This window comes from Lactuca sativa, chromosome 9 (genome assembly GCF_002870075.4).
Source record: "Lactuca sativa cultivar Salinas chromosome 9, Lsat_Salinas_v11, whole genome shotgun sequence".
In the NCBI taxonomy this organism is placed as follows: Eukaryota; Viridiplantae; Streptophyta; class Magnoliopsida; order Asterales; family Asteraceae; genus Lactuca; species Lactuca sativa.
Genome location: NC_056631.2, coordinates 47512659 through 47522422, shown reverse-complemented (window position 1 = coordinate 47522422; position 9764 = coordinate 47512659). Strand labels below are relative to the sequence as shown.

The window sequence follows — 9764 nt, the reverse complement described above, 5'->3', positions numbered from 1 at the left end:
GAACTAGAGGTGACAATTGTTGACACGACACGAAACAAAATTGGGACGAAACTGAAATTCGAATTTGTGTTCGTGTCATGTGTAAAAAACATGATGTTGTGTCGTGTCGTGTTCATGTTCAAAATTCAGCATGAAATTGACACGATTTAGTATTTATTTGTCGTGTTTTTCGTGATTAGATATTTATTAAATAAACTAATTGTTATATTATGTTATCTTTGTCGTGTCGTGTCGTGTTTGTCGTTTTTTAATTGGTTCGTTTTCGTGTCAGTTAAGAAAAACACGATATCATGTCATGTCGTGTTTATGTTACATAAAACATTGTCATGTCAGGCAAAAACACGACACGATGGTCCGATTTACCACATCTAAATTGAACTCGGTTTTCTCTTGAATTGTTCCAATTAAACATGGTTAGAGAACCACGTGGTTTCTATTCCAAATTCACCACCACAAATACATAATTTAACATATAATTTTAGAAAAATAATTTTATACGAGACAAAGGGTTAAAGAAGTCGTTAATAAAAATATCAAGGTCTAATTAAATTAATTTAAAAACAAAATATCTAAAATCTAAAAACGGAAAATGACTCAATTAAGAACCAGTCCCTTTCACTTTTGAGAATCCAGCCACTACACGAATATGCTCCAAACCTAACCTTAGCCCCCCATAGCCACGTGACAAAAAGGGCATTTTTGGTATTTCGATAATGTATCATACATGAGCATGAGGATCATGGTATGGTGATGGACATTCATGGCATAATACGCGACCAGCTCGACGTGGCTATCTTATGGCGAGAGGAAAATATCGTTGCCACGTTCGCTGTGTTAGATCCCTAAATTCACACACAACGCAGCTAAAGATCTCCTTTACTTTCTCTCTCTAAAACCATTATTTTCTCTCTCTAAAAATTATTTTTTTTATAAAATATTTGTCTCTCCATCCATTCATAACCCAATTGTTTTGTTCTCAATCTTCTCCTCTAAAATCCCAAATCGTCTCAAAATTTTACAGTCGCTGTAAATCACAACGCCGGAGCTTTTTCCGGCGAAATCCATCTCTCTCTGATTATTGTAATCTTCAACCTTAAGAGACCAGGTACATACTATTTATTGAAATTTTATGTATTTTTTGTTCAAATTTATGTAATATTCTTCAGATTTGTGAACATAGATACTATGTTTGCTTTTCTATCAATATTAATATGGAATTACTAACTTCGTTTAGCTCAACTTAGCTTACACTGAAAGTTGTGTATGTCTGTGTGTTTCTTTTCCCTTTTTCTCGGCGTTAATGGAGATGAGTTCTAATTTGGTCGTGATGTGTTATCCATGTTAGTAAAATACAGACTACTGCAATGAAATTGTGGTGAAGATTTTTTTATTTTTTTTTTTATTTTATTCTTTATAAATGAATTAGAAAAACTTGAATTTGGATTTGATTTTTTAGTCGAATTTAAACGTTTCCACGGCAGTTTTCTTAGATTTTACTGCACCAAATTTTCCAATTTATGGCACATTTTCTTCTACATATTGTGTGTGTTAGGTTTATGTAATTTTTGGTTTTTATTTTGTAATTCTTCATCCTCTCGATTATCAATGTTACAATTACTACTTTTGTTATTATTATGATTATCATCTATTGCTGTTATTGTTGTTATTCCATCTCATCTTAATCATCGATTTACATAATCATATTCTTATATAAGATTAAAATTAGCTTGTTTTGCAATATAGAAGTAAATTCTCTCAGTTGTGTTGAGTTTTTTGTTGCATGTTATTCATTTACTTGTTTCAACTTTAGATCCTCCATTCATGATTCTCATTGAATTTACAGTAAACCCTACTTCACCTGATACTGGTTGTTCCATGGTTTCAGGCTACAAATTAGTCTTATTCAAGTGGGCAACTGAAGTAAGAGAGGCAATAAATCTGTTTTAAAGTTAACAATTTTGAGTGGTTAATTGAACTGCTTAGTAAGAGACATCACATCATCAGCTGGTGTATAAAAAAAATGTTGAATTACAATCTTCTCATTCTTGATTGGTAGCAGCTGGAAAATTGAAGCTTGCAGCTTTCACCTTCTTCTTTTCCACCACAAAACCAGAGAAAGAAGCTTCTCCATTTCCATGGCAGTTGCTACATCTGAAAGGTGGATCGATGGTCTACAATTCTCATCACTGTTTTGGCCCCCACCACCAGATCCAGAACAAAGAAAGGTATTCATATTATTCAGACTTTCAATTAAGATATGCATCATTGCAAATTTTTCATTAAGTTGATTTGTTCATTTACTTCTGTATTCAGGCACAGATCACAGCATATGTTGATTATTTGGGCCAATTCACATCAGAGCAATTTCCTGAAGATATTGCTGAGGTAGTTCTTTTAATATGCACTCACACATATATATAGATATCAGTTAAATTACTCACTAGTGACTGATATTTTATTCTGCAGTTGATTCGCCATCGATATCCATCTACTGAAAAACGCCTGTTTGATGATGTGTTAGGTATTTTGGATATTCAAATTTTCTTATTTTGACTTTGTGTAAAGAGTAAAGACATATTTTGTAATGAATCTGAACTTTTTTCCAATTTCCAGCAATGTTTGTACTTCATCACCCTGAGCATGGACATTCTGTTATTCATCCTATAATTTCATGCATCATTGATGGCACGATTGAGTACGATAGAAGCACTCCCCCATTTGCTTCTTTCATTTCATTAATCTGCCCAAGTGCTGATGTAAGGAAACCCTTTACACTTTGTATTCGGTAGATAACCAGATTGGTTATACTTCCAAGTTATAATATAGCTGTTGAAAATTGAAAATTGAAATGCAGAATGAGTATTCCGAACAATGGGCATTAGCATGTGGAGAGATTTTACGAATATTAACACATTACAATCGACCAATTTTCAAAGTTGAACACCCACATGGTGAAACAGATAGAAGCAGCAGTGGTAGCCAAGCATCAACAAGTAACCCTACAGATGTTCAATCCTCTTCTTCTTCTTCTTCTTCTTCTTCACCATCTGGACACCATGAAAGGAAACCACTAAGGCCTCTGTCTCCTTGGATCACTGATTTATTGCTTGCTGCACCTTTAGGTATCAGAAGTGACTACTTTCGTTGGTAAGTGCTTGTTCATTTTACTAAAAAAAAACTCTTTTTGTGTGTTTTCATGACTATTACCTTTTCTTACTTATTTAACATATGTAGGTGTGGGGGTGTTATGGGAAAATACGCTGCAGGGGAACTGAAGCCACCTTCTCTTGGTAAGTGGAAATTTTTTTTTATATAAAACTTTTGAAAGAAGGATAATAAGAATTAACAGAGTAGTAAAAATTTGTGTTTAGTAATGGCTTCTTCACGTGGATCTGGAAAGCATCCACAGTTAATGCCATCTACACCAAGGTGGGCTGTTGCTAATGGAGCAGGTGTAATTTTAAGTGTATGTGATGAGGAAGTTGCTCGTTATGAAACCGCTACTCTAACTGCAGCTGCTGTTCCTGCTCTGTTACTTCCTCCTCCAACAACAGCCATGGATGAGCATCTTGTTGCAGGGCTTCCTGCTTTAGAGCCTTATGCAAGACTCTTCCATAGATACTATGCTATTGCTAGTCCAAGTGCTACTCAAAGACTTCTTCTTGGATTATTAGAAGCACCACCTTCATGGGCTCCAGATGCTCTTGATGCTGCTGTTCAACTAGTCGAGCTTCTTAGGGCAGCTGAAGATTATGCATCCGGGATGCGGGTACGTTGACCTGAAACCCTAAAAGTCAAACTTTTAGTTTTTACCATTTTATGATTTTTTTTTTTCAATTGTAGCTTCCTAGAAACTGGATGCATTTGCACTTCTTGCGTGCAATTGGGACTGCAATGTCAATGAGAGCAGGGATTGCAGCTGACTCAGCAGCTGCTTTACTTTTCCGGATATTGTCTCAACCGGCTTTGCTTTTTCCTCCTCTTAGACAAGTTGAAGGTGGTGAAGTCCAACATGAACAGATTAGTGGTTACATTTCTAGCCATAAAAAACAGGTATCATTATATCAAGTACTTTCATCAAATTCTTATATGGCATTCCAAAATAGTCACTGAATTTCTATCTGTATACTTTCAGAGACAAATGCCAGTGGCTGAAGCAACGATTGAAGCCACAGCCCAAGGGATAGCTTCAATGCTATGTGCACATGGACCCGAAGTTGAATGGAGAATATGCACAATATGGGAAGCTGCATACGGATTAATTCCTTTAAGTTCTTCCATAATCGATCTTCCGGAAATAATCGTTGCAACACCTCTACAACCACCTATCTTATCATGGAACCTCTACATTCCTCTCCTCAAAGTTCTAGAATATCTCCCTCGCGGAAGCCCATCAGAAGCATGTCTCATGAAAATATTCGTTGCAACAGTCGAAGCAATTCTCCAAAGAACATTTCCCGCTGAGTCACCATCCCAACAAACAAGAAAAACACGATTCGTTTTCGGCTCTGCCTCCAAAAATCTAGCTGTCGCCGAGCTTCGCACGATGGTCCACTCTCTGTTTCTAGAATCCTGCGCCACGGTCGAGTTATCTTCTCGATTACTTTTCGTTGTATTAACCGTCTGTGTCAGTCACGAAGCGCAACTTCACGTCGGAAAGAAGCATTCCGATTCCAGCCCGGAACCGGAGTTGGAATCAGAATCGTCGTCTCGGAAAAGAACAAACAAACAAGGACCCGTCGCCGCGTTCGATTCCTACGTTCTCGCTGCGGTTTGTGCTCTCGCGTGCGAGCTTCAGCTCTTTCCGTTGATTTCACGAGCAAGTAACCGTTCGAATCTTAAAGATGGTGAAAAACCAAGTCACGAAGTTAAATCCATGAACGGGAATGGAATTGGAATCGGAACTGGAAATGGATTCCAGAGTAGTATTGATTCTGCGGTGAGTCATACGCGACGTATACTCGCGATTCTGGAGGCGCTTTTTTCTTTAAAACCGTCTTCTGTTGGGACTTCTTGGAGTTACAGTTCGAATGAGATAGTAGCTGCTGCTATGGTGGCAGCTCATATATCCGAGCTTTTCAGAAGGTCTAAAGCTTGCACACATGCTCTCTCGGTTTTAATCCGGTGCAAATGGGATAAACAAATTCATTCTACAGCATCTTCGCTTTATAATCTAATTGATATTCATAGTAAAGCAGTTGCATCGATAGTGAACAAAGCAGAACCACTGGATATTGTACATGTAGCTATAAAGGATCCTCCTCCTGTATCATCATCATCATCATGCTTTAATGGTAAAAGACAAAATTCCTGTATCACACAGATTAATGATCCGGTTGCAACGAGTGTGAAGAAAGCTTCTAAGTTATGTGAGGAGGGAGGAATAATGAGTTTCCCATTCAATGCTTCAGAGTTAGCCAACATTCTCACAATGGATAGACACATTGGGTTTAATTGTAGTGCACGTGTTCTTTTGAGATCAGTTTTAACAGAAAAACAAGAATTATGTTTTTCTGTTGTTTCCTTGTTGTGGCATAAGATGATCGCATCACCTGAAACACAACTTAATGCAGTAAGCACATCCGCTCAGCAAGGATGGAGACAGGTAATTATTAATCTTTTTTTTTTTTTTAAATACTTAATCTTATAATAATTTATCATTGATGATTGATGATTGTTTAAAAGGTGGTTGATGCACTGTGTAATGTGGTGGCAGCATCGCCAACAACAGCTGCAACTGCGGTTGTTCTTCAGGTCCAGATTTTGTTTAACTTTTTTTTTAAAAACCATTTTGTGACATTTGATAATTTGTTTATTGGTTAAGTCACTTTCCTGGTTTTGTATATTTGCTTGTCAGGCGGAGAGGGAATTGCAGCCATGGATCGCGAAGGACGATGATGTGGGTCAAAAAATGTGGAGAATCAATCAACGGATTGTGAAGCTGATTGTGGAGTTAATGAGAAATCATGAAAATCTCGAGTCATTAGTGATTCTCGCCACTGCCTTAGACCTCCTCCTACGTGCCACTGATGGCATGCTTGTTGATGGTGAAGCATGCACTTTACCACAACTTGAGGTGCCATATCTGTCTATCTGTCTGTCTATCTATATATAATATATAGTATATCATTTTGGTTTATTATTCTGTTTCAGCTTCTGGAAGCAACAGCTAGAGCAGTTCAGCCGGTGTTAGAGTGGGGAGAATCCGGATTGGCGGTTGCAGATGGCCTCTCGAATCTTCTCAAGGTAAATAACCGAACTTTAATATAAAAAAATGAAATATTTATTAAAAAAATATAATGATTTTTTGTGGTGACAGTGTCGAGTGCCAGCTACTGTAAGGTGTTTATCTCACGCGAGTGCTCATGTACGCACACTGAGTGTGTCGGTTCTTAGAGCCATTTTGAATGTTGGTTGTATAAAAGTGAAACAAAGTGGTGAACAAGTTAATATAGGTAGTAGCAGACATGTTGCGTACATGAGTGGTGATGTCATCGATTGGGAAGCTGACCTGGCAAAGTGTTTGACGTGGGAAGCTCATAGCCGGATGGCAACTGGGATGCCAATTGAATATCTTGAGACTGCTTCTAAGGAATTGGGATGCCCGATTTTTGTCTAAGGATTGTTGATGGCTGTATAGTACCATGATATGATATGCCCAAACTTGATTTATTTTCATAGACTTGAAAGGTGATTGTTTATTTATAAATAGAGACCAACCTCGCCTTTGGTTGTTGAGGTATTTTGATTTGTAATCTATTTTTACTTTTGACAAATTGATCTTGGACTTTTTGTTATATAGGTGAAAGTATTACAGTATGTTTTAATTTCTTATAGGATTTGCAAATATGAAAGATTTCTTGGCAAGTTAAGGGTTGGTTTCCTTTTTAACCATTAAGATCAAGAATTGTGATAGCCAACCATTAAAGACAAAATGAGTAGTTTAAGTCTTTAAGAGTAAGATATGGAATGTGTGAGTTTGGCGTTATACTAGAATGATTTATTAAAAAATTTACATTTAGCCATCAATCATTTTAGTATGGTCGGATTAATATTTCAGTAAAGTGTTGTTCAGATTCTACAATATTTCTGATTCTGTTCTTTCCTTCATTGTTACCCTCTCTCATTTCTTTGGTTCTACTTCTATCAAATTGTAAACTAAACGACAATTTTATCCTTACAGATAAACAAGTTAGTACTCAGAAGCGAAAAAGAAGAAAGGCAGCTAGGCAAATAATTAGTGTCTTGATACATTAAGTGAGGTTTTTCAGGTCCACCCAAATAAGTAATTTTGTCTAAATAAAAAAGAAACAACCATGTATAACTGTCTGGATTCCCAACTATCACAAAGATCTCCATATAAACAAACATATACGAAAACAACAAACGATTTCCAAGAATATGATAATAATGAGTAATAAGTTAATCAAAACAAATTCCGGGTATTAACTAAAAATTATCATTCTAATTCTATCCAATAATCAGACCTTATCACTTGTTTCTTCAGTCTCCAATATTCCCGTTGACCCATATTTCTGATGCTGATTCGTTTTAGGAAGCAAATGTGCATGACGCTCTTTCCCACCAGGTTTTGACGATGCATTCCCATACCAAATCATCCCCAATATCGCTATAATCATCCCCACCACCACATGAACATTCAACCCTTCTCTCCCAAAAAATATAAAACCTAAAATCAACACAAGTATCGTTTTCATATGCCCTAGCACCTGAAACGACACTGCTGTAAATCTCCCTATGCAGATAAATTGACTCAAATTCGTCCCTACTGCAATCGTACAAGATAACACCAAGAAAACCTACACAAATCAAACCATGATTCTGTTAGCAACGACTGATTTACGTTTGTATAAATATACTCTTACTTACCATAGAGGAAAGATCATATTTGAACATGTCGACTCTCTTTTCTGTTAACCAGTAATCAAGAAACGGGCCCACAAGTAGAAGGGATCCAGCCTGGATAGGTGCTGTATGTCCCAACAGATTGAAAGAGCTTAAAGAGTATTTCCTTTGAAGATAATGAACATACTGTATTATGTACATTCAAATAAATCATAAGTTAATTGATTTCTAATTTTGGGTAGAGATGAAGTGAAGAAGAGAGAGGGGGGAATTAGTAGATTACGTATTGTTGGAGAGATGTAGTCCATACTGCAATGAAAGCAGCAACAAAACCTTTAGCATTAACGCTCACGTCTGTAACAGTGCAGACAGCAACACCAAGAAGAACAACCAAAATACTCAGCTTTGTGTCTCGTGAATATCGAATCTTGTCGAATGTAACTTCAAATAAACATGATACTGGGATCATACTCAGCTTTGCTATCTGGAAGCACACAGAATTCAGAATTCATTCAAATGAATGGAGTGTTATCTACATTATTGCTACTACATACCTGGTAGAATCCTACTGAGTTCCACATTAGACTGACGTTCATTCCAACAATGGAGAAGTTAGCAAACAGGACAAACTTTAAAAGTTCTGAAGTGGGAAGATGTGAGGGTTGGATGTAGCCCAGCCACCTAAGAACAAGGGTCATCAAGGTGGTAGTTACAAAATGCAATCCTGTCAATGTTGTTGCTGCATACAAAGTAGAAAGATGTAATTAGTTATAAAGGAATTTCAAGAGATTGAAGTGAAAGGAAGAGAGAATTACCAAAAGTGAAACCATATGTGGCCATTAATGCTTTGTTTACAATGATGATCCCAACAGAAGTCACGATGTTGAACATCCATGCTGCAGCATCTATTGCTGCTTTCTTATCAGCCTTACTTGATGGAGGCATTTTGAATAAATCTCAGTGTTGTTTTATTCTCTGCACACTGATGATGATAAATCTTCGTGATTCCACATTAGCTTTCTTGTTTTGTCACATAGGTCTTCTGAAAAGTACCAAAATAAGGATTTAACCTTGAAATTTCACCCAAAAAAAATGTGAACATTGAACATTAGACATTGATATGAATATGATACTCCTCAAAAATGAAAATTAATGCAAGTTTTATCCCATGTAAGGAGTATAATATGTATTTCCGAAACAATTACGATACAATTCTACCCCTGAACTTGATAACATTCGTCACACAAATCAAATAGAATTCACGAGGATATTTCTAAGTACACATTTGATCGGTTTCGAGGAATTAACTAATCAACAATACAGTAACGTCCGATTATTCAGGAAAAACTAGTATCAGTCTCACTGAAGATCCATAATTAATCAGATCGAGAACGGTGTATACATTTAACAAATAAAACGGCGTAGATTTCAGCAACGAAGTTGGATCGCGACAAAATCTGAAGTTGTTTTACAGAATTTCAGATCTACAAGCATCAAAATTTGAATTCGTAACTGAATTTGACACCAACATACCTTAATGAATCGAAATAAATGAATCCGGATCTCCAGAAAGAGCTCACAGTTAAGTGTGTGTGTGTGTGTGTTAGAGGCGAGGGTGGGAGTGAGTGTTTGTCTGCGTGCGAGCGCGTGATAGGGAGGCCAGGGTGGCCTTGAATAGAATGTTTAGGTGAAGAGGGTCCGACCCAATTAAACGCAAACATTTTGTTTGTGTTTTGTGTGTTTTTTATCGGCTGGCTCACAATCCTTACCATGGGTTTGTCCCATTCCAAAAAAATTAGAAAAAATTATATAAATGGTCAAATGTGGTTGGCAAAAACTATCATTATGTTTTGATAGATTTCTTTTTGACAGAGATGATTACGTTGAAAAAAAAAATG

The 9764-nt window shown here is 36.7% G+C and overlaps 2 protein-coding genes across 8 annotated transcripts; one reads left to right on the top strand and one right to left on the bottom strand.

Moving 5' to 3' along the window:
• Positions 1-831: 831 nt before the first annotated feature.
• Positions 832-6819, top strand: LOC111919525 (protein GIGANTEA). Of its 4 annotated transcripts, none has more exons than XM_023915081.3 (15): positions 832-1105; positions 1886-1920; positions 2060-2225; positions 2314-2385; positions 2467-2521; positions 2614-2756; positions 2855-3147; positions 3235-3290; positions 3372-3769; positions 3844-4053; positions 4136-5605; positions 5686-5754; positions 5858-6076; positions 6154-6246; positions 6320-6819. In XM_023915081.3, the coding sequence occupies exons 3-15, from the start codon at positions 2136-2138 to the stop codon at positions 6617-6619; spliced, it is 3468 nt and encodes a 1155-aa protein (XP_023770849.1). In that variant the 5' UTR covers positions 832-1105; positions 1886-1920; positions 2060-2135; the 3' UTR covers positions 6620-6819. The 4 variants fall into 4 exon arrangements, with proteins under 4 accessions (XP_023770849.1, XP_052623908.1, XP_023770851.1 ...); XM_052767948.1 differs by having other exon boundaries at positions 1886-1929; XM_023915083.3 differs by lacking the exon at positions 1886-1920.
• Positions 6820-7341: 522 nt separating this feature from the next.
• On the bottom strand, positions 7342-9560 carry LOC111919527 (UDP-rhamnose/UDP-galactose transporter 6). Of its 4 annotated transcripts, XM_023915085.3 has the most exons (7): positions 9400-9544; positions 9269-9323; positions 8682-8908; positions 8421-8605; positions 8150-8350; positions 7891-8052; positions 7342-7820 (listed from the first exon to the last, which is right to left on the bottom strand). In XM_023915085.3, exons 3-7 carry the CDS (start codon positions 8809-8811, stop codon positions 7482-7484), a joined length of 1017 nt encoding a protein of 338 aa, XP_023770853.1. In that variant the 5' UTR covers positions 8812-8908; positions 9269-9323; positions 9400-9544; the 3' UTR covers positions 7342-7481. The 4 variants fall into 4 exon arrangements, with proteins under 4 accessions (XP_023770853.1, XP_023770852.1, XP_023770855.1 ...); XM_023915084.3 differs by lacking the exon at positions 9269-9323 and having other exon boundaries at positions 9400-9560; XM_023915087.3 differs by lacking the exon at positions 9269-9323 and having other exon boundaries at positions 8682-8905; positions 9400-9555.
• Between the last annotated feature and the right edge of the window lie 204 nt (positions 9561-9764).

Coding starts and splice junctions, on each gene's coding strand:
- LOC111919527 (XM_023915084.3), bottom strand. CDS start 8,811: ATGCCTCCATCAAGTAAGGCTGATAAGAAAGCAGCAATAGATGCTGCA. Junction 8,606..8,681: donor CACATATGGTTTCACTTTTG/GTAATTCTCTCT, acceptor CTTTGTATGCAG/CAACAACATTGACAGGATTG. Junction 8,053..8,149: donor CTACATCTCTCCAACAATAC/GTAATCTACTAA, acceptor TACATAATACAG/TATGTTCATTATCTTCAAAG.
- LOC111919525 (XM_023915083.3), top strand. CDS start 2,136: ATGGCAGTTGCTACATCTGAAAGGTGGATCGATGGTCTACAATTCTCA. Junction 2,226..2,313: donor CAGATCCAGAACAAAGAAAG/GTATTCATATTA, acceptor TTCTGTATTCAG/GCACAGATCACAGCATATGT. Junction 2,757..2,854: donor TAATCTGCCCAAGTGCTGAT/GTAAGGAAACCC, acceptor ATTGAAATGCAG/AATGAGTATTCCGAACAATG.